Below are 23,898 nucleotides of genomic sequence, written 5' to 3'. Positions count from 1 at the left end.
CTTATATGCTGTATTTCATTCAATCTTCAGTTTGATGACGTAGCTGTTGATTTTATGCCCATTTGACAGATAGGGAAAATGAAGTTCAGAAAGGTGAGTTAACTTTCCCCATGTTTCACTGCTAGTAAAGAGCAAAGATAGAATTGACTTACTATATACGTTAAAATTCCCAAAGCACACTACTTCATAGCCCCCCAATATTTAGATTTTAAGAATGTTCAATAGTTAGTGAACTTACCATTGTAGGATGATGGATACTATTGTCTAAATAAAAATTTTTGAAAGCATTTTCTGCACTAGGTTCAAGCCCACACTAGCATAACCTCCTTAAAAGTGGTCATAGTTTTACTTTTCTCTCCATTACACTCCTACACCCAACATCTTCTCGACACGAGATTTCTCTGAGGAGGATGTAGGCAGTGTTCCAGATCCTTCTTTATTGCCATCCTCATCCAGTTTCTCTTGGAGAGGAGAATCTCTAGACTCCAGCTTCAGGGAGAGGGGGCATGACTAGAGCAAAATGAACCACATGTTCTGGAAGCACACCCCTCTTCTAGAGTGGCCAGCAAGAGAGACTTGCTTCACCATATCCTTCCGCTCACTCCCACAAGCACAAGGCAGAGAAAAAGTCGATTCACCTTAGCCAGCAGGGATTACCTAGATCATGATGCCAAACCCAGAGGATTGAGTTAAATGAATAGAAAGCTCTGGAAGGCAAAGATGTTCAATTTTTCTTGGAGTAAGGGGAGGGAACAGGAAAAACGAAGTAGCCAATACGCAGTTGGGTTTAGGATGCATGATAGTAAATCTTCCCTGTCATTCAATGCCATTCACCCATAAGGAATGCCAGGGGAGAGGAAGTCTGAGATTTGTTTTTATTCATTTATTTTCAGCTTTGCTGTAGATACTGTTGTGTGTGGTAATTCCTAGGCAAATGTTACAATATAGAGTTTCTCCAAGCGATTTAGTTGGCATTTTTAGCGGGACTTGGATTAAAAGTCTTTGTCCTCAAAAACCGATTCAGCGATTAAGGCTGGAAGGAGTCTGGCTTTGAAATCCTCTCCTGCGAAACCAAACACAGTCTGAGCAGCAATATTGTCACTATTTAGAGCAGCATGATTGTCATTAGTTTCATGAATCGGCTGTAAACCTTCGCAGGTGTAGGCCACAGGAAGGTCTCAGCCCCTCCCAGGTGGGAGGTCACTGGAACCCTCAGACCACGGAAACCCCTTTCGAGATCCACAGCAAGTGCTAGGCTTCGGGGACCCTGCCAAGCTGTCAGGGCCCTGGAGCAGGATTCATGAGGTTGCATCTGAATGCAAATGCAGCTGTTCTGTTTCCTTCCGGACCCCAACAAGTCTCCCTTATCCCTCCAGCTCCCATTGTTGTCTAGAGGTTAACCGAAATCTGGTTTTTTTTTTTTTTTTAACTTCTGTAAGGTTGAAACTGGAAGGACGAATAAAACAACAGGGTGGGGGAGAAGCAAGTTGATCAATTGAGTGGTCTCTGTGTCATTCCTTTATGAATTTCTGTAAGCGATGCTTCTGAATTGTCAATTTTATCAGCCAAATAAATGTTTGCATGTGTGTGATAGTATAAATATTGCACATCTCAGCCAACCTATGTTTTTCCTTCTTCTCCCTAATTCCCAATGGACTTTGAAGAAGGGAAATCAATAAATCAATTGGTACCTTGTCCAATACCCATTTCAATGACATCACAGCGCCATTTGCTAAAGATCAGACATGAGTTACGGAAAGAGACCGAGACATTTCCATTTGATAATGTATCTCTTTGCTTTTTTGAACCAGATACAGAAAAGGAATTGTGGAGTGTCCATGTAAATAAAAATGTTTATGTTGACCTTATCAAAAAATAAATTGTGGAGAGAACGATAGCATATAATTTATATCACCGGGTTTATTACAAACCCAGTGGGGAGTGTTTTCTAGACTTATATTTTATTCAAAAAAAAATTCTACTGTGGCTGACTCAACTTCTTAGAAATTAGATTTTTATTTTTTCAAGTCTGATTTTAGAAATATATGTATTATTTCCCTTTGGTCCTTAGAAATGACATCAGAATTTAATACCTTCGAACCCTATAAACAAACAAATGCACTAAATTAGCTCTGATTTTTTGGAGGTAAATTACACAACTTAGAAGAATGCCTTTTTAAAAAAAGAATGCCTTTATAATACCAGACATTCTGGTTTGTTTGTTTTGTTTTGTTTTGTTTTTTTGGTACTGTTTTGTTCATTCATTCATATATTTGCATATACCCCATGTTCTTAAGTTGGGATAAAACTATTTTGTTTAGTCTCTCCCCAAAATGCTTCAAATGCTATATGTAACTTCAGTTCTAAAATTCAACCTCCCTTGAATCAACTGTAATATTCTTTTCACATAGACCTGGCAGATTTTGCTATTGTTGCAATATTATTAAAGGAGTATGTCTTACTGAGAACCCTTAAATATGTGCAAATATATTAATCATGACAAGGATAGTGACAACAGCAAAAAAAAAAAAAATGCATTTCTGGTCCAAACTGAACTGGACTGAGAGTCAGAAAAGGAGGGTTAGTCTCACCTCAGCATTCGGGGGCTTTCTCACCTCGAGTGTGAATCTGTGCCTAGTCTCTACTCAGCGCAAGTTCTCACCAGTAAACTACAATCATTAGACTACTTGGTCTTTAAGTTTCCTTCCAACTGTGAAATTCTTTGCTTCTAGGATTCTGTCTGAAGACCTTTGATGCCCTGGCCTTCTGAGTTGCGGGTTCCGGTGGGAAGGATGGCTTTTTGTGGAAGGAGAGCTTGCAGACCCGGGGAACCTTCTCCAGAAAGAATCTGGCCCTCAGGCTCAGGTGTTCGACCCCGCGGGGCACAGTAGAGTGGTCTGTGGGTTCACCGCCCAGCTAACTTCTTTTCCCTTGGCCCTGGATTCGGGGTGTTCTCTAGACATTGGTCATATCTTAAAACGAAAGTTCTGAGCCCTGACTTACGTGCATGCAGTCAGAAGGGGCAGAACTCCTTGGTGCTGTTACTGCAGGAACGTGTCCTCTGAGATGCTGTTTTGTGCTAGGACCATCTAAAAGCTTCCTGGACGACTTGGAAACAATGAGAAGGGATTAGATCACCTAAAGTATAAAAAAAATTAAGAGCTCAGGAACAGTTCTTAACCACGGCAATGTTTTTTCTCCTCCCGTTGGATATGGTCAAAGGAGGTGACCTCACCTACAAACTTCCTTGACTATATTTGGACCTAAAGAATATACTTGGGTCTTGTCTAGCTTCTTCGCTGTGCAACAGCCGGGACCCAGGAGCAAGGCGCGGCCCTGCGTTCCCTCCCCGGCCCGCAGGGCTCGGCGGAAGCGCAGGGGCAAGGCCGCCGCGGTCCGGGTTGCGGCCGGCAGCGGGGCGGACCGGAGCGGCCCGGACCCGGGCTGGCCTGGCGCCCGAGGTGCTCCCCCTACCGGGAGTCCGGAGCAGTGCCGGCGGCCGGGCCCCGGGTGGCACGCAGCCGCCTCCCTGCCGCCGGCTCCTTCGCGGCTTCGCGGGTGGGATCCGCGAGCTGCCGCCGGCGGGGTCCACCAGCCCAGGGCGGAAGCGCTCGGCCCGGGTAACGAGCATTTTCCTGCATAAGCAATTAACTGTGAATAAACATCTGAAACGGCGGCTCCGTAAACCGGGGGCCCGCCGTGCGCCTCCAGCGGGCGGGGCTGTGTGGGGGGTGGGGCGGGATGGTAAGATCCGAGGCCAGGGAAAGCAGGGGGTGGGGGACCGTGCAGGGAGGTGCCCCGACACGCGCTCCCCGAGTTCAGAGGCGCTTCTTAAGTTACCAACAAAGTCAGGGCCGACCCCCGGAGAGGCGACCGACCGTCCGGTGACACGGCGCCCTCTCCCCGCCCGGGATCTGCGCGCGCGCTGCAGGTAGCCGGTGCAGTCTACCCCGACACCAGATGCCCTTGGAGACCCGGATTCGGGGAGCGAGTGCCTCTGCGGGGCGCAGCCACTTTGCACCCGTCGGCCCTGATACAATCGATAGTTAATTGGGGTCTTCGAGTGTCTCAAGTCAAGGTGAGCAGAGGAGACCTCCAGCCTCCGGCCCTTGTCTTCGCGACTTCTTGCCCCGGTCTTGGGTCCCAGTACAGCCCCGAAGGCAAAGCCGTTTGGGGAGACAGACGCAGGGCGAATTTGTTTCCAGGGGGTGGGGGGGATGCTTGCACGTGCTCGGGGACGCCCGCTCGCTGAGGGTGCGCGCCGCAGGAACGCGGCCGAGGTGGCCGCTCTGGCGCAGGTTCAGAGGAGGAGGATTTTGCTGGGCCCGAACGGCTCTCGGTCCTGCCACAGTGGGCTCTGCCCTGGGTTCTTCCGGGCGCCGACCGCGGGTAGGGAGCAGAATACCTGAGAGCGGTCACCTGGGAAGCCGGATCTGCGAAGTCTGGTCCAATCCTCGGGGCATTTCGTGTAGAATAAGCTGTTGGAATATAGCAGCCATACACGCATCTACAAAGATAAGGACACGAAAAAAAAAAAAAAAAGACTGTAAAAGGGTGAAGGTTTGATGCGTCATACTGCGTCTTGCCTTTGCCCTCTCTGCAGGCGGAGGGCTGTCCTGAAGGTGGCAGGAGGCGCAGTGGGTGTCACCCCACCACCTGGCACCTCTGAGGTCGTGACCCACCCCCCTGACCCTGGTGGAAACCGGCCAGCTTGGTTCTCCTGAGGCCCTTATGCCCAGTCTTGGCATCTACGGCTGACACAGGGCCTCATCTAAGGTCCCTGGTGGGTGTCCGCAGTCGGCCCCACTTCAGACCAAATTCCAAGGAGTCCAGGGAAAGGAAGGCCAATGTTCCCGCGTGGCAGGCTGCTCCCCGGGGAGGCCTTGGGCACAGGGTCACAGGCCTTGCAACCTGAGAGTGGAGAAGGTGACCTCAGCTCCGATCTCAGCGGCCTTTCCAGTGTGGGGCTCTCCCTAGGTCAAGGGCACCAGGGTAGACTGTAAGGACCTTCTCCAGTCCCCGGTGCTTTCTTGCCCGCCTGCACTCAGCAGAAGCCAAGAAAACTGATGTCTTTTCAACACACTGTGTGTATGCAGTCGGGGTGAACTAGGCTGGGCGTCTCTGGGGGGTTTGGGAGTTGGGGGATGGAGAGATTCGTTTTCGACCTGCTTCTGTCTTCCCTTTTCCTTTTCAGAATATACCAAGGCTTTGAAGGTTGGGCTCTTACAAAGACGGACTTTATAACAGCCCCCTCCCTGATTTTTCTTGAAGGTGTTGCAATATCCCCCAACCACCACCTTTCTCTAACCTGCTCCTCCTCCCACTTTCCTGGAAACTGTGAGTAATATGTGGGAAAAGCAACTTAGCCCGGTGTCTGTAGCAGAGCTGCAATTTGAGTGCGAAGACGCTTCCCTGCACGGTTTGGTGTTTCTAAAGTTGCTAATATACCCGTAGCAAAGTAGCTGAGCTTGCTGGCCAGTCAGACGCCGTGCCCCGGCGCATTGGAGCTATGTGCACTTCCCACGAGGAAGGTCTGGCCTTATGGTCTGTGGGCTCCAGGCCCTTGGAATCAGCCAGGAGCCAGGATGGGGCTCCTAAGGCAGTAGGAAAACGCAGACTTGTAATTTCACTCCTTTATCCTCCCTCGCCCCCCCATCACCACTTTTTGTTTTTTGTTGTGTATTGTCTTTTCCTTTTTGTAAGACGGGCTGTGTGATGGGCAGGTAGCCCCGAAGCTGCGATGTAGGAGTTGTGAGAGATCCCGGAGCTGGCCCTTCTGGATTTAGGAACAGTCTGGGGGAGGAGGAAGGTCAAAGGGGCATCCGCTTCCTTCGAACGAGGGCGCGGTTTATTTCCCGCAGGCAGCGGGCGGGGAGAGCTCCGAGCGGAGGGCTCCTTGGAAATTCTTTTTGAGCAGGTAATTTCTGCGGCCGGGTCGAGAGCTGGTGACTGACACTTTCGGGGACAGCCACCAGGCCGGGCAGCACCCTTTCCGGTTATCAAGATGATTAACCTCCGGGCCTTGCCTCTGGTCGGATCTCCGCTCCCCTCTCACCTTTTCTCTCACGCGGATTAGGGGGCGCTCCTTTCAAAAGAGGACCGGAGGGTCGCGGCCTTGGCCCTTCCTTAGCTCCGTGTGGGCTTGCATCTGAGCAGGAATGGGGGAGGAGGGGGCGACATGCATATCCGTCCCTTCCCGTCGCCTACCTAGCCGAGCCCGGTTCACTGGGCTGGTCCCCTGCGGTCCCCCGGGTCACCTCCCCCCGCAACCACTTGTCTGAAACTTACCAGATTCCAACCTTAAGGCAGGAAAAAAAGTGTTTCATATACAAACCGATCAGGGTATTTGCAGATAATTGCGAATGTCAAATACTGGGGCGTGATGACAAAGTGCAGAGATTGCCAGGACCCAGCTCCGCCTGAGGGGCGGGGGCTGCTGGCAGGGCTCCCGGGCCACCTCACGCCTGCTCAGAGGAGGGGAGGGGGGCAGCATCCGCAGCTGCCTACAGCCCTTTTAACGGACATGGGTGTTTCTTCGACCCCTCTGCTGTGGAGCTGATTCATGGATTCGTCCACTGCGTCCACACTTGAGCCTCAGCGCGGGAAGGCGCTGACACGGTGAATACAGCACTAGCCCAACTCTCCCTACACCCACAGGCACACACAAACACCCCAGGCAAGATGCACGCATTATGGGGGTTACTGGGCCTCAGTTGGATGCCAAGGCCCAAAGCCCTGCCAGGCAGCTTTACCGGAGCTAATGCCAGACACTCACCCTCTGCTGCCTGACAAGGGGGGGGGGGTCACAGGCTACTTTGAGGCCAAATGCTGCACCCGTCTAGTACCGGCATTAGTCCTTTACGGAAATAAAAACAATTTTTTAAAAAAGGCCCCTAAAACTCAACTCTCCAACCTAATTCTGTCCTCTGTGCAGGAGGCCAAGGAGGGGGTTTGTCCTGGGAGCCCTAGTACATACAGCCTGCCAAAGTTGACCCCGTCAAGGCCTTGGCAGCAGCAAAGGTCGCTGTTCCCATCAGCTTTCAGGACAACTCCCCTGAGACTGCCCCCCACCTCCCCCAACATGCTCAGAATGTTTCAAGCCCCCAAATCCTATCTATCTACATATTTATGGTTACCCTTGTTGGATTCCAAATCTACCGAAAACCAAGGGGATCGATTATAGATGTTATGATGAAGTTAGTGGCGGGTCCGAAGCTTTCTGGGGGTCAGAACCACAGGGGGTGGGGGCTGGCAACGTGGGTGCTACTCCTGGGGGATGGACGCAGGCAACGGAGAGGAGCAGATGAGATGCACACACCCCATAAGGTGTCAGGACAAGTAGGGCAGGCAACACAGGGCTCTGGCTCCGGGAGTCCTGGGTAGCTGGACAACATCAGGGGAGGGGAGGAGGCTGAGCGACCTTTGACACGCTTACTAGCCCCTTTCATTTTCGAGGGCTGAAAAAGTGGTGGGATATTCCAGAAAGTCTGGGAGGGGGGAGCGAGCGAGCGGATTGGGAGGGGGTAGGAGGGCGGGTAGATAACTGCTCACGCTAAGGGCATCCCGGCTGCCAAGGGAGGAAAGTTCAGGAGGGCAAATTGGGACGTCTGTCAGACGTCCCTGTCCCTAACCCTCAGACTCCCCACACCCCTTTCATTGAGCTCCTGAAGTCATTGTATCCCTGGAAGCCCTTAAAGTTTTACACTCCAGTTGTCTGAGGTTTCTGATGACGACAAATTAGAAAGAGGCTTCTGCTGTAGCCCAGCACCCAAGTCAGAGTTGGGGGGAGATAGGATATGGATGCACAACTAGGGAAAAGGAAAGTCTTGCCTCTCTGGCTGTCTCTGCCAAGGAGAGCAGAGGACTAGGGCATGGAGCTAGGGAACGGTTTGGTAGCCAGGAAGCAATATCCAGTTCAGGGCCAGGCTCCTCAGCTAAAGGTTTTAGCAGTGCTCCGTATGTTCAGCCTTTCTTGCCCAGACCAAGAAGGCCTTGCTCTTGCTGAAAGACCCAACTGGGGGGGTCATTGGGACAAGCAGGGTGATTAGATTTGTGGGAGAGACTTGTTCAGTTCCGTGAGGTGGGTGTAGATGGACAACAGCATCTATCGCCAGCCTGGGCAGGCAACCGGGACCCGCAAGAGTAAGATGTGATTCTATTTGACTTTCCAAATCAAAATGCATTGATTGGGGCCTGAAGAGTTCACGGCACATAACTGTCTTAATTAAACCTGCTGTAAACAGACAAATCACTTCTCCTCTTGCACATAGAGCTCTAGGAGATTGCACAGGGTCTGGCAGAAGCTAGGCTTGAGGGATGCTCTTTAAAGAAAGGAGTGTAAATGAGGCAAAGAAAAAAAAAAGTGCAGCTTCTACGACCTTAGAAAACAGCTTAACTGAAACCCAAACTCGAATCAGCTAGAAGGTATGGGGTAAGGGGAGATCCTTAAAAGCTGGGGACAACCTGGTTGATGGAGCAGCTCCATGGGGACCCGCAGACCAGGGTGAGACCGCGGGGGAAGCCCGGGGAGGGAAGGGGAGGCCCCAGATTGTTTGGGGAGGCTGAGGTGCTCAACGCTGAGGCTCTGAGTTACCCCACTCAGCCCTGCGCTTTCCTTCCCAATCCTTCCATCTTTCCCTGCCACTGTTCTCGACTTCTGGCACTCGGAGGACAGCGCGGGGAGGACACGTCCTCCCTTAAGGTGGTCAGCGTGGGGGACAAGGGGCCGCTGCGGTGAGTGCCCTTAGCACGGAGCCCTATGGTGGGGCGCTCGGAGCCTAGTGAGGGCAAGACTGCAGGGGATGGGTGGGAACAGGAGCTCAGCCCGAGCAAATGGGAAGGGAAGTTGTCTGTAATCCTCTGGGAAAGCGGGAAACGGGGCGTATACACCCATAGCCCAAGGTTCACTCCCTCTTCAGCCAAGTGCTGACACCGCTGGCGCGATCTTGAGGAGCTGGATGAGGGTCAGGCGCTCTGGTTCCATCAGCCTGTGGGTGCAGAGGAGAGCTTGGGGAAGTGGCGGCGCTGGGAAGGGCCCGCAAGACGCCCTTTCTGCCCGGAATATGCAAAGGGCTGGGTCTACCTCCGAAAAATTCGGGGCCTCCGGAAGTTACCTGGCAGAAAGGGACCCTCGAGCTGACTTTGGGTCTCACAGCCTGAAACCAGACGATCTAAGGGGAGCTCATGGATTTTCTAACTAAAAGTGAGAAGGAGAAGTTCTCCATAATATGTAAACACTGAAGATATGAGCGCACAGGTTTGGGTGTGTTCCTGGGAACTTGGGGAGCTGCCTCCTCCACCCTCCACGGTTTGCAAACTTGAATTCTCATTGCTTTTCATTGACTAGCTTCTGACCCCAAGAGTAATCTGATTCAGAAATACTCTTCATTTCGTTAGGCTGACGTTGGCAGGCACTGGTTATGTTGTATCTGGTAGGGAATTTAAGTTCAGTTAAATTTTAGCATAATGCTTTTCGAAAAAGTCTTTTAAAAGATTTTTTTACTTCCATATAGCAAATGAAAACATATATATATATATATATATGTATATATATACATACATATATAAGATTGGAGAGAAACATGCTTAGATTGCCTTTAGATTTTTGAGATTTTGTATAGGCGCCAACAACTCCGTGGACACAAACGAATGGGCTATTTGCAGTTATTATTCATGAAAGGTCTTTTATATTTTTAAATGGAGGCATGGTTCCCAGGTGGAAAGATTCTTTATGACTAAGAACATGCTTTCAAAAAGATTAGAAAATTTAAACAAAAATTTAGAGTGCGTGCTAGTATAGAAGTCTTTACTGAAAACAACAGATACCACTACCATCCAGGAGTTGAAGTCAAAACGTAGTAAAAGTTAATTAAAATGCAAACTATTAGGGAAGCACTGCAAATGTCTTTGTCACATCCAAAAGGAAAAATCTTTAGAAACCTCCCTCCCTTGTTTCATACTTGTGTTGTTAGACTTGAATTATTGTCAACATTTTTCTCTTCTGAAATAACAACAGTTCACCTTTCAAAACTCTTCACCGCACAGCGACAATGACGATTGTTCTTCCGGCGAAGAAGGACTTTTGAAACAAACAACTTCTTTCACATACTCACACTTGCACACCCCACACAAACGCACACACAGTTGCCTTTTTTTTTTTTTTTTAAACGTTGCTTTTGAATGAGAGAGAGAGAGAGAGGAGAGAGACAGACTAGGAAACTCGAGCTTAGGTAACCAACGAACCCAATTACTAGGCTTTATTGATACTAAAAGGAAAAGTTCCCCTCGTAAAATTTCTCTGAGCTTATTAGTTATTTAAATCAGCCCCAGGGCTGGACGAGCGACGCCGCAGGCACCCACTGTCGGCTTCTGGAGGTGAGCAGACGTCGTCCGCGTCCTGACCCGCCGCCTCTCGCCCGGCACTTGGCATCGGGGGCAAAGGCGGGCGCAGCGAGCTGAGGTGAGCCACTTGGCGCGAGTGCCGGGCCTGGCACGCTTGGAGGTAGCTCCGCGTGGCCTACGGGTATTAGAATTTAGAAGCGAACAGGTCATGGCCAACGATGATGGTGTGGGTGAGCAGGCCAGGCGGACAATGGGCACCGGAACTCAGCGCGCTGGCGGAGCTGCTGCGCCGCGGGCATGGCTGGGCACCGGCCCCTGCGGCCCCGGCGACAGCACTCCCGGTTCTCGCCCCTAACCTGGCGCCCTACAAGAGTGCGATCGCTCGGGCCTCCAGAGCAGACTTCTGTTCTGTGTGGGGCTAAGAGTTTTGTAATTGGATAGGCACCAGGTGAATTTACACCTTTCTGGGCCGTTGTCCCTTTTAGTAGCTGACAGTCCCAAAATGTGTGTGTGCGTGCGTGCGGGCGCGCGTGTTAACAGTTGAATTTATTAAAAACAAGCCCCAGCCTACCCACTGAAGTCCTCTGAGCCCGACATGGGGGCTCTCTCCAAATCGGACGTAGCGCTGGGGCAGCTCGAGGTGATGCCTAGCTCAGCTGGCCTTGGCCGCGGGGCCGCGAGGCAAGGCGAGGCGGGGCCGGGAAGAACGGAGCCCCCAGGACACCGCTGTCACAGGCACCCGGGAGTTAACCCGGGGGTCAAGCCTGGCCGGGCTAAGAGAGTTTCCGTGGGGCTTCGTGAGACGGAGAAAACAGGCGAGTCACCAGCCCAGGAACCCCCCCGTGTTCCTCGCCACTCCAGAAAGGTCTGGACAGCCAAACAGACCGACCCCCCGCTTCGTCCTCGGTCCCAGTAAGTGCCTGGCACATTGGGTCCCGCAGCAGGCTTTCTCGCTCTCTCCCGCACGGTTCTAGACCAGCGCGGGCCCAGGGTCGCTGGACGCTCCCGGAGCATCCCGCTCCGGGAGCTCGGGTCGCCCCGCACCGGGCACCTGGGCCCGCGCGCCCCTGCTGCTGGTGGGCGCCAATTTCAGCGCGCAGGCTGCCCTGCCTGTAGTTTAGGGCACGGGTGGGACGCGGTGGCCTGGACTTTCCAGATATGCTTTTCATTACAAGGGGTTGGGACGCCGCCGAGGTTTTGCTCGCCGGGCGGGTTTTTGTGTAGGGTGTTCAGATTGCGATCCCGGCCGGGGACCTGCCCATCCCCCGCCGCATCCTTAACCCGCGGAACTGGGGTGGCGCGGAGGGGCCGGGTCCGGGACGCCGCGGACTGAACAGGCGCAGCCGGTTTCTGTCGCAGCCCACGCGGTGGCGCTGTCGGAAGAGGACGCCTGATCTCCGGTGCGGGACCCGGGCGGTGACCCGGGCTCCGAGGCGACAGGGCCGTCAGGATGAGTCGAGGTCGCGGGGTTCTTCGTCGCTACCTCGGGTCCCAGGATTAGAGATGGGACAGACCCCGTCCTCCTGGTTCGGTGTTTCCAGACAGAAAACGCAGCGGGTCGGGAGCCAGACTCCGGGCTCAAACCCCGGCCGCCCCTGGGTGGGGGCGGGGAGGCCGCGACAGCTCCTCAGGCGTTTTCCGTTTTCGGTCCCCCATAGCCTTGTTACTGGTCGTTTAAAGCCGATTTCTATTTAAAAAAACTAGTTTAGCAGGGCAGTCCGTCTCTGCCCGCGATGCTGCAGGAGATCCAGCTACTAAGCTCTAGACTCTGAAAAAGAGTGAAAGGATCCAGGAGCCTGGGGGCGTTGTCATGTGTCGCTGGGAGCTGTGCTCTGCGCCGCAGGCCTCCGCCTTCCTGGCCTTCCCAGCCCGCGGCCGCGGAGAAAGCACGTCCACACCTTCAGCCAGAGGCTCCCTTACCTTCAGATCATGTCCCTTCGCTTTCCGTACTCAGGGCAGGCAGTGCCCACCCCCGACGCCTTCTCCCACCCCCTGTATTTGGGACCCCAGTGCACAAAGCTCCCAGTCCTCGCCTAAAGCAGCTCCTGGGCCGACCTTCGCGTGTCGCCTCCCGCCCTCTGGGCGTCTGCATTGTCTGTTCCCCCGATTCCCGACCCTCCGACCTCCTGGGCGCTCAGCTCACTATCTAATGCAAACTAGTTGTCCGCCACGCAGCCCCAGTCCGCCGCCTCCCTGGGACTCGTCTCTCCGTCCGGGCCTCGGGGGCTTGTTCATCTGAGGATGGGAGCAGGACCTTCACCGCCCGTACCTTAGGCGGCCCGACGGCTTCCTCGCCGCTCCGCCCCCGCCCAGGCCCCAGAGCCGCTGGGGGAGCCAGCAGTAATTTATCTTTGCCTGGCGCGGGTTGGGATTTGTCGGGCTCTGATGCCAACGAGGAAGGCGTGCGGATAACGAAGTAAGTGTCCCCCGCCCCTGAGCTCTGGTCAGTCCCCAGAAGCCCCGGGGCAGTCTGGGAAAGGGCTCGAGCCCACCCTGGTTGATCCGCCTTCTAGGCGCGTTCCCCTCGGGGCGTTCTGGCCCCGGGTCCCAGTCCCCTTGGCACGTCCATTTCCAATCCATGCCTGGGGCAGTTATGCGGTCCGTGAAAGTGTTGGTCGCCCAACTCTCCCCGGACAGTCGGCGGCGGAAAGTGGCTTCAGAACTGGTGTGGGCTTCATTTGAAAGGAACGATTCCCTCCCGCCCTCCTCTCGCCCCCAGCAGAGCAAGCGCCCCGGGCTGGGGGGGGGGGGGCGCGGAGAGGGGGAGAGGCAGGCCTGCGTGGGTTCCTGGGAGCCATAGAAGGCTTTCGACGCTGGCAGTTCCCGTGGAGTTTTTCTTGTGCGTACGAGAGTGGAGGGAAAACGCGGCACAACTTCCCCGTGTTCTCTAAGAGGCAGCAGCGCACCGCCGGGAGGGCCTCGGCGTCTGGGTGACCGGACTTGAAACCCAGGAAGCCTGGTGATGGATGCTGGGCCCTCAGAGGTGTGGGTGGCCCCGCTGAGGGCCGGCGTTCCACTCCCGGCACCCGGTATCCCACGCCCGGGCAGTCGGGCCTAGGCCGTCCTGCTTGGTCATTGGGGAAGGAGGGCTGGTCACAGTCAAGAGCTAGCACAGTAGAAACCTCGGTGTCCAGAGAGAGAAATCAAGAAATGTTGCCATTAAAAGTGCAGGCCATAAAAGGAGAAGAAAGGCCTGACAAGAGATAGAGAGAAAAGGGGAGAACATGAAAATAAGCAAAACCATGCATATTTAAGCCCAGCGCATAAAGATCCGTTGATTTTTAAAATAACAAATCTCAGTGTGATTATGAAAGACAGGCGACCTTTGACTAAATGACATATGAAAAAAAAATTGGGGGTGGGGAGGAGAGGGGAAAAAGTCTTAGATTCCCGACAGAAACGTCAGTGAGAAGCAAGACGAGGGATAAAAATGTCCCCCAATGTGAACTTAATGCTTTGAGCACTGGGGCAAACTATCTGTATAAAAATGCATTTCCGATCAAATTGTTTAAAAAAACACGTAATTAAAACCAATTCTTTCCTTGAGTGTGATTTTGTTTTAAAAAATGTTTGGAAATAAACCACTTGAGGAATATAAAACGAAACCAAACAAAACTTTTGAATCATAATTTATTTACTGTTTTAAAAACTAGAAAGTCTTAGCAAAAGATAAAAATGTTATTTCAAATTTCTTATTAAAATTAAACATGGTGAAAATAATTGCTTACTTCAGTTGAAATAAGGTCAATACAAAAATTGTGCAGTAAAAAGCTTATGTAATTTGAAACAGAAAAGGCCTTTATTAGGGACAAAACTTAAGGGGGGAAAAACATACCACGCATATATCACAAAACTTTCGAGAATTCTCCTTTTTTAAATCAGAAGAAATTTGTAAAATGTGTTAGTAAACACAAATCTGCAAATATTAAAAATATATTTCTGGTAATAACTCATAGTATCCGATATTTTCTTTCATGCTAAACGCACCTTTATACATTTTGAGTTCTTTTGCCCAAAATGATAGTTTTGGTCACTACCAAAAATGGACAACAAGAAACTCTAATAATGAGAAAATCAATTAATTTAAAAGGGTGCAGAGTCTGAAAACAAACTAGCCACCCTGTACATTTAATTGTACTTAATTGTATACTTTATTTAAGTCACCCTTCTCAGGGGTTTAATAATTTAGAATCAATAGTTCTCTTCAAAACATAATAAAATATTTACACTTTATAAAATATTAACTCATTAACAATACCGCTGTGTTGTTTATAAGAGTGTGACTGAAGTCCCATAATTATGCTGTTGACATAAGCATGTGAGGTTAGCGAAGTGATCTCCTTCGCAAAATGTAAATGAAGATCTTCAGACAGTGGTGTTTATAAAATAGCTCATTAATGACTTAAGATTGAATCGCTCCAACCATTCGCATCATCAGATATAATAATAGTGACGAATCAGACAGGAAAGATCCTGGCTAAACCATTTGCATTTTTTTTTTTCCAGAAGTACTGAAGTCCTAATATCACCATTTCTTCTAAGTTCCTGGACACTGATCCGCAGGAGGATTCTGCAGTTCAACACCAAGGTAAGGAAAGAAACAGCATTATTATCGTTGTTAAGATATTTATAAGAATTGCGCCTCTCCCCATTTTGAAAACGGGCTCAAACTTTGACAGTGGTAGTTGCTTTGTGCAAAAACCCCTTCCCAATCCGACGTGAAAGCACAGATTAAAAAAAAAAAAAAGTTTGTTGATCAAACTTACAGTTTGTTTCTTTGCAGCCAAAAACCTTTTAGCTATACCAGCACGAGTTGGTTTACTTGAGCCACTTTGTTCTCACAGACTTCGATTTGTGCATTTTCTCTAACCCGTTCGTTCTGGGAAGTGGGGGAGATGGGGTTTGGGGAATAAAAAACAGGGAAAAGAAAATGCTGCCTAAAACTCCCAGGGTGGCTCCCCGAAGGTCTACTCTCAAGCTCGCTTCCTTTCTCCGCTGGGCTCCGACCGCGTCCCGGGTCGCCTCGGGCTCCTTTGGAACTTGGTGGGCGGCGCCTGGGTGCGGGGTTCTCCGGGATCTGGGCGTTGGGATTTAGGCCGGGGCAGGTTTGGTTTCTGGGACCCTTTCTCTTCCAGAGGCTCCCTCGCCTCCCAGGCCTCCGCTCTGAGGGGACGGCTGCGCGCACGCCGCCCACCGGGTAGGTGCGGCGCGTAGACGGCGGCCTACCTCCGGACACACTAGGCTGACGCGGCTTCCCGCTGTCTGTGCACCGGCCCAAGAATCCCAGAATTACCCCCGGAGCGCGTTTCCCAAAACCGAATTTAGTTTGGCCCTCTGGCGCCGCCGTACAGCCCATACTTCTTAAGGGGGACCGGCGGCTCAGGCAGCGAGATGGTGCGGACTTCTCCGCGTCCAGGGGTTTAGGAAGGAGACACAAGGTGCGCGGTAGGGACTGGAGGTGCCGCCAGGAGAGGGGCTTCACCGGCCTCAAGGCGGGAGGGGACGCGTCCTCGTTTTCCCGCCCTAGGTCGGCACAGCGAGGGTAAGCCGGCGCCCCGGGCGTCTTGCGGGGGCCGCGGCCCCTGCCCACGTGCTTTTCTTTAAGGAGGTCCCGCGCCGAAGCGGGACCTCAGGGACAAAAGCGTGGCCGGAGCTCGGCCTGCTCCGCTAGTGCCTGCGCCACCTTAAATGAGCACCGCGGCTGGAGTCGGGCTGCGGGCGGCCGCGGCCGCGGGAGTCGGCAAAAGTTTGTGGCTCAGTTACACCTTCGCGGGACCTGCTGTGGACGCCCCCGCGCGGCCTCCTCCGGGACGAGGAGACCCGGTCCTCATCGCACGCTCCGCCCGCACTCGAAGCCTCGTGCCGGAGCCGCCTGGGTCCCAGGAGTCCCCGACCCGCAGCTGGAGGACAGGCAGCCCCACCGCCCTCACAGCCTCCGCGTCGCGGCCTCCAGGCGGCCCGGGCTGAGCTGCTCGAGATGTCGCCGGCGCCGCGAGCGCTCCAGGGACGTCATCCAGGGATGCCCCCCGCCCTGCGCCCCCCACGCAGCCCCCTCTCCTGTCCCACCCGCAGCCCGGCGGGCCGTGCCGGTACTCCTGCCACTCAGGACACCCGGGCTATTGTTCTGGACCCACGGCCGCGCCGGCTCTGAGGGAGAAGCGGCCTTCGCCGCGCGTCCTGCGGCGCGGCGGGCCCGGACGGCCGGCTCCGCGCGAAGGGGGAGCTCAAAGGCATCGGGAAAAGTTGCTCGGAGGGGCGGAGGCGGTGGGTGGTGGGCGGAGGCGGTGGGTGGGGGAGGCGATAGCCCTCCTATCTCCAAAGTCGAAAGTACTCCGCGCAGTTAGCAGCACCCGGAGCCGAGGCATCCGCGGTCGCCGACTGCGCGCCGGTCTGCGCCTCCGCCGGGAAACGAGGCAACCAGCGCCTGCCTTGTCGCCGCCGCCTCCGCGCCGGGACGAGTGCGCCTCGGGGCTGGGCGAGGCGGCCGCGCCCAGGACCCGCCACGGGGAGGAGGACCGGACCCGAGCCCCGGCGCCCGCCGGCACCCGGGCGCACCCACCCGCCGGCCTCGGCCACCGCCTCGCGCGGCACTCGCTGCTCTGCCATCGGTTCTCTGCCGCCCGACGCGCGCGGTCCTCGCCACGGCGCTCCGCTGCAGCCGACTCTCCCCTTCCTCCTCCGCCCTCCTCCCTGCCTCCCACCCGCCCCTCGCCAGTCCCTCTGCCTCCTCCTCAGCCCCGCCGCTGTTTGGGTCGCCGGGCTCACAGCGATTGATTGATTGATGTTTAATTTCCTGCCAGGCGGGGCCCCCCTCCCCCCGCAACCTCCCCAGCCCTCCTCCCCGCCCCCCACTCTCCTCCTTCATTGCGGTGGACCAGTCGGGCTTGGGTTTAGATCTTTCCCCCCCAACCCCCATCCCGAAATAACCCAGAGACTTCCCCTACCCCCACCCCAAATTATTATTTTGAAGGCGCTAGATCTGGGGACGGAAAGGGGGAGGGGGAGAAATCGGAAACCGAGGACAACCCAAAAGGACTCACTTTGCCTGATGACTCAACGCAACTAATAATCATCTCCCTCTCAGTGTATCTCTCTCTGCGGCTTGTCAGTGAGTCCGGCTCCGGCTGCTGGCGGCGGCGGCCGAGAGGGGAGAGGCTGGAGGTGACAGCTTGGGCAGCCGCCGCGTTTCCTCCCGCGCGCGGTCTCGGGTCCCTGCGCCTTCTCGGCTCTCGGTGACACCGGCCCTAAGGCTCCGGCCGCGCCTCCTCGCGAACTAGCAGACCCGCGAAGCGGCAGCACCGGCCCGCCTCCGCCTCCTCCCAGTCCTCAGCCCTTTCTCTCCAGAACGGGTCTCCTTCCCGAAGGTGTGAAAAGGCTTTTTCAGTCTCCTTCTCTCTTTTCCCCTCCTCCGCCGTCTCCTCCCCCGCTCGCTCGGGTGCCCCTTTGGAGGAACCCTCCTTTCCCTCTCCTCCTCCTCCTCCCCCTACCCCCCCCCCCCATCATCATCATCATAACAACCATCTCTGCACTAGAAGACATCCTGACCCAGGACCTTCAACGTTAGGACCTGGGAAAGAGGAAAAGGGGAAGGAGTAAAGAGGCAAGAAGACTAGGAGAACAGCGCAAGGCAAAGCACCAGAAACTTTCCACCCTGGATTCTCTACTTTTGCTCCATGGACAGAGCCTCAGCCAGCCAAGTTACAGACAGACCGTGAGCAGTAAGTACGCAGGGCGAGGACTCCCACGCCAAGCTCGGGAGTTCGGGGAAGCCCCGGGTCCGGCTAAGTTCCCTCCCGGCAGCTCTCGCCCTCTCGGACGGCGCGGCCCAGGGAGTGCGGGCGGCGTTTTCGGCCTCGCCCTCCCGCGCGGGCCGCGCGTCTCTCGCGTCTCTGCTCTCACCTCCCCTGTGCCACCCCCTCCTCGGCGCCTCCCCACGCGGCTCCTCTCCTGGCGAGAGCGCCCGCGAGGATTCCTAGCGCACTTTGCAGTGCAGGGTTCCTGCTTCTCGGGGATGGCGGTGGCGATGCGAGTGCGTCTCATCAGGTGTTTCCTCCTCTTCCGCCGCCCCCCAAAAATCCAGGGGTGCCGAGACCCGCGGGTTCCCGGAGGAGCGCGCTGCCAGCCAAGAGACCCAGAGGAAAACTTTTTGGAGAAATTTTTAAATTGGGGTTCATCGGCTGCTCCTTGACCTAATAATTTAAATGCTTTTGGCTTCTGTGTTTTATGCTGAAGAGCTTTTTAAAAATCACGTAAGATCGGAAGAACAGGAGGACGTTCCAAAATAATAACGATGGTAGCCCCCGCCATCGCGGCGAAGGTGATGACGGAGAGTATTCTGGTGAATACCTCGAAACGTTTTTGGACGCTTAGTGTGCAATTGGGGTTGGTTTTGTGCAAAGTGTGTTTGTGTCTCAAGACTTGCTCGGTAGAGGTGAAAGCGGGGATTCCAGGAGTCCTTATGCCAGGCCTTTGGCTCCTGCCCCGCCATTCACAGTCCATTCCTCGTGTGGTTAATTCGGGTTCTCACGGACTTGGGCACATCCCCCACTCCCTCCTCGAGTGGGTGACCTGTCTTTTTATGAAGTTCACTTCTTCCGCAACCCTGACCCCCACGCGGCGAGGCTGTCTCCTCCGAGATCGGCTTATGCCAACCCTGTCCCAATGAATGGGCCACTTCTGGGCGCCCCCGGGCGCTGGCCTGGTGGCCGTCGCCGAGAGCTGACTCCTGGAGAGGGACTGGGCAGTGTCGCAGCTCCTCGAGCTTCCTTGGGGCCGCCCCGTGTAAGGTGGGGACCCGCTTCCCGGCTCGGGCCCCTCAGGCAGCGTGGGAGGAAGTTTGTGTGGCTGTGGTGCAGCGCTCTGCCACTGGCCTGAACGTCTATCACGTGTGTGAGCGGTTTTCCCTCTTTTTTCTCCCTCCCCCTTCCCTACCCCCCGCCCCCTCCCTAGGTCCCTGCGCGTTTTATTGCGACCTGCCGGTGGGAACTTTGTCTCCGAGTCGGAGCAGCATGGAGCGGCGGAGCGAGAGCCCGTGTCTGCGGGACAGCCCCGACCGGCGGAGCGGCAGCCCCGACGTCAAGGGGCCTCCCCCGGTGAAGGTGGCCCGGCTGGAGCAGAACGGCAGCCCCATGGGAGCCCGCGGGAGGCCCAACGGCGCCGTGGCCAAGGCCGTGGGAGGTAACAGCCCGGAGCGGGGAGGCGCGCGCAGCCCCGCGGCCCGGCGATAATGGCCCGGGTGTCAGGGTTCAGGTTGATTAGGCGCTGTCGCGGTGTAGGATTACAGGAAGTGGATTCCAGGTTGCCCAATAATGCCCCCGTCGCCTCTCCTCTGCAACTGGTAGCTTCATCTAGAGTTAAAACAAGAAAGTGGTTTACCCAGAGGGTGGCATTTTTTGGGCACTTTGCCACTGTGTGCTGAGGTGTTGGCAGGTTTATGTCACAGCCAGCTAACTGTTTCTAGATTTTCCTAGAGAGCTTTTTAGTGATTTAACTCTTTTGCTTTGCCTCGGAGTGTCTGTTGTAGAGATGAAGTTTAGGTGCGATCGCTTCTGTGGACTAGTTTCTAATGCACAGGAGCAAGAGTGTTGGGGTTACTTTGTCGTTAGGACAGTGCTTCGAGAGATAGATTAGTAACAACTGGGAATATTTCCTGCCACACTGCAAGTGGGAAATAAGGAATCATTATGAATCTGTCAGGCCCTTAGAGGTTTTAAGGTCACCGTTTTCTATGAAGTTCAAAGTCATATGCGTTTGTAACTTTGTTACATGTGTGTCATAGCACAGCAGGTAAAAATAGCAAAGTAGTCTTAATGGCTACATGCTGCTTTACCTTCCCAAGAATTTAATATTATTTAAAGAAAAGCTTTTGTAGATGTTACCATTTAAACACCACTTCCTTTTAAAGTGATTAGGAAAAAATTTTTACAAGATGAAGATACATATTGTAAACATTATTAAAATATTTTAAGGCTTATGCCATTTGCTTGGTTGTTTTCTACATATAAAATGCACAATTCGACATGGCATGCAGTTTTTTGTGTTTGAGATCAATCATCAGTTTAAATCTTTTTCTACTTTTAGAGGGTTTTTTGCCCCCTAATATTTTCAGCAGTAGCTAATTTAACGTAATTCTTTACATTGGCCTGCCTGAAATGATGCAAAACCATGGCAAAACTTAATGATAAGCTCCAACCCCATGTTCTATATAGCCATAGTATGTATTTCAAAGTACAGACTTAAGTCTAAATGTCTATGCCCTTTTAAAGAGTTAAAACAGACGTTTTATAAAATAACATGTTTCTATTTTTACTTGGTTTGCTATTATTATTTCTTCATGGTAGACATTCAGAATGGTTTGCCTTAGTTCCTTATCTTACTCATCTCCCTCCAGAAGTACTCATTCTCACAATTTTTAAAGCTTTAAAAAATTATTTGGCTATACATTGTGGCTTACATATCTTTTAAAATATTACGGACTTAAAGATAGACTTTAATGAAGCAAAAGAAAACTTGATAGTGCTACCCACTTTTTAAAAGTGGTATTATGTGTTATCTTGACACTAGGACAATAACTTCAGACTTCTTGTAACATCTTTAAGTGTCTGCATATATGAGAGAGAAATATATAGCAAATATGATAGAAGCAAGTGTAAGGGGGTATAAGTGCTGATACTGTTTGATTGAAAAACTGGGAAATCTTTGGAGGATATGTGTTCTCCAAGGGGCCTTATGCGCATAGAAAAAAACCTGGACTTGAAATTTTGGTTTCTTTCTGAAGACCTACTAAAATCCACTAAATTACATTTTAGAACGTGATTGTTAACAACTGTGATTTCTTAAAACAAGTGTTTTTTTTTGTTTTTTCCCTATAGCATATCAATTTCGTTGACCAGGGATACCTTTTGTGTAAAAGAGTGGTTGCGTTTCTTATTTTCTGAGACTATGATTTACATTTGACGACTTATAAATTTGATATAAAGCAAAATTAAGTCTTCAGAAAGAATAATGGGTTTGTTTCAACAAGCTGCTTTAGTCATTTTTTGTGAACTTTAATTTAGTAATATCGAAGGTCTTATTAGTTGCTTTCCAAACTGAAAATAGAAGTCATTAGTTTGTCTCAATAAGTACTATGTATAATACTTAATAATAAAGTGGTTAAAAGAGTTTACATGTGGTGGGTTTTAAAATATTTTTTTAAAGGAAGATTTTGGTCTATATAGCACAATAGATTATTTGGAATAATTTTAATTTAGAAAACTTTATAACAACTTAGAACACAATATTTTGGTAGTGTGAAGTTTTTCACTGAATGTTAATATTGGTTTTGGGGTTTAAGATGTTATAGTTTCCTAATGTACCTTGAGATAGAAATAATTCCATTTCTTTATAACTTTTAATAATGTGTATAGATTAAAGAAAAGCAAAGCCTTTTAAAAAATACACTTTTTAAATTTTAAAAGAATGTTTAAAATACATTTCTAGTTAACAGTTCTTTGTAATTGAAAGACTTTTTGGAACATAGAGTAAATATAAAATAGATTTTATTTCTCTCCCCTCCTTTCTTTGTTTAAATTTTCTTTATAAAGCAATATAATAAGCATAGGCAACTACAAAACATTTATAACTATCATTTATTGCCATTTTTAGATATATTATAATCTTGTCAGTGTTGTAAAGATGGTTATAATAATTTATGTTTTAAAAATAGAGCTCAAAATTTGGGAGGGTGTATTCATTAATCTTTAGTGATGCTTTTTCTTAAAAGCTTTCCCCCTAAAAATAGGGGAGATCATTAAGTTAATTGGTTGCCCAATAACATGGCAATTTATCTTACTATTTTTGATAAGCAGTGTGGTGAATAAATGTTTCTAAATACATTGGTTGCAATAGTAAATTCTGTTTCCATTATTTCACATTTTTAGAGAGACAGTTTGGTATGTTTTTGATGAGAATGTGTTTGTTAAGAAAAAAAAAGAAATTCTTTTAGTGTCTGGATTTAACTAGTTGAGATGGTAGATACACTGTCACAGTCTTCAAGGTTGCGTTTTAATAGGGGACTTAAAAGTTAGTGTGTTGTTTATAATGTGGTTAGCTTTAGAAGACAATTAGAAAGTAGATCAGTTTTGCTTTGTCTTTACAACACTTTTCTCGGCTGTTTTTGTTCTTATCTAAGTAGTGTGTTTTAAAGCATGTGTGTAATAAAATAAGTGCTCAGATGTGTATGACAGTCAGCTTTTGTAGAAGGTCCCCAGGAAAAAAAAAAGGCTAATATCTCTTTAAAAAACATATGAAGGCTGGGAGAGAGTTTAGAGCAAGCAAGAGCACCGTGGTGTTGACAGCTTTATATCCCTGCTGGGTAACATTCACTTACTAGAATTGGCTTCCCCCCTCAGCTAGTAATTCACTCCATAAGGATTTTGAGAAAGGATGATTAATGGTGGGGAAATTTATATTTGTGAAATTGTTGATTAAAACTTACAGATCTATTTGAAGATTTAGAAAAAGAAGATTATTAAGGATGACGAAAATAAGAATCAGATGATCTCTTTTACCACCATTAACATAAGTACCTAAAATGTTCTGCTGTGTGTGATGCTTTAGCCACAAAACGTACACCCTAAAATGAAAGTGATGCCAGTCAAGTTTCCAGAGGAAGCAAGGCATTCTGCTTTCCTCCTGGACTGCTGAAAGGCTCTGGCCAGTTGTGCTTTAACAGCAATAAATTATTGTGCTTCATTCATTGTTAACACAGGCATTTTCATTTTTAAATGTTTGGCTTAAAGAAGAACTTTCAGACAGCTTTATTTAAACTGAATGAACAGCGCTTGAGTATACCAGATGGTGTATTTGCTGATGGGAGGCATTAAACATCAGAAATCTTTTTGATATTTTTCATTTTCTTATGAATTTTGATAATTTTTTGGTGTTAAATGTTCTATATTTTAGGAGAAAATGTTTGAAAACTGGGAATATCTTTTAGGGATATTTGCTGTTTTTGAAAAAGTTTGCTTTTTTTTTTTTAAGAATTTGTTTTTAAAATAATGATTCAATTTTGTTGAGAAATTGCCTGTTAAATTTATCTTATAAACTAGTTGACCCAAAGTAGGCCTATTCTTCTTGCTAATAGGCAGCCCTTTGAAGAACATAACTGTCTTGTTAGAAGGGGAAAAAAAAATCATTATGCAATACACACTGATGTATTCAAATAGGGAAGCAAATGTGATCACGATTGTTGGGCAGGGCCTCATTTAGAGCTGAACATTGTCTACAACAACAGTTTAATTGTCTACATGTGGAACATTTCCTTTTAGATTAAAAGAAATGCAGTTCAGGTCAGGTGCAGTCACCATATTAGCAGTTGTAGGGAGACATTTTACTTTTTGAAAGGAGTACAGATACAAAAGAGTAATCATATTGACATACTAAAATGTATAAAATACTTGGAAATTTAGAAACATATCGTCAACCTGGGTGAAATGACAAAAACTCATTAAATTCATTTTAGCCAAGGATGATACTTGGATGATACCCATCATACTTATAGGGAGGACTCAATGT

The 23,898-nt window shown here is 50.6% G+C and overlaps 1 protein-coding gene and 1 pseudogene across 2 annotated transcripts in view; one reads left to right on the top strand and one right to left on the bottom strand.

Annotated features, from left to right (window-relative positions):
* Positions 1-867: 867 nt before the first annotated feature.
* Positions 868-10,429, bottom strand: LOC106003735 (annotated as a pseudogene).
* A 2,209-nt stretch (positions 10,430-12,638) lies between these two features.
* Positions 12,639-23,898, top strand: part of SATB2 (SATB homeobox 2) — a 189,427-nt gene continuing 178,167 nt past the window's right edge. The window contains exons 1-3 of one of the 2 annotated variants that reach the window (XM_004772180.3): positions 12,639-12,757; positions 14,848-14,929; positions 19,291-19,518. In XM_004772180.3, coding sequence (XP_004772237.1) covers positions 19,350-19,518 — 169 coding nt within the window. In that variant the 5' untranslated portion in view covers positions 12,639-12,757; positions 14,848-14,929; positions 19,291-19,349. Of the gene's footprint in view, positions 12,758-14,847; positions 14,930-17,844; positions 18,060-19,290; positions 19,519-23,898 lie in introns of those variants that run through there. The other variant, XM_004772181.3, reaches the window with a different exon arrangement.

This window comes from Mustela putorius, unplaced genomic scaffold, assembly GCF_011764305.1.
Source record: "Mustela putorius furo isolate JIRA1106 unplaced genomic scaffold, ASM1176430v1.1 tig00000275_pilon_pilon_pilon, whole genome shotgun sequence".
Classification (NCBI taxonomy): Eukaryota; Metazoa; Chordata; class Mammalia; order Carnivora; family Mustelidae; genus Mustela; species Mustela putorius.
This window is presented reverse-complemented; position numbering and strand designations above follow the sequence as displayed.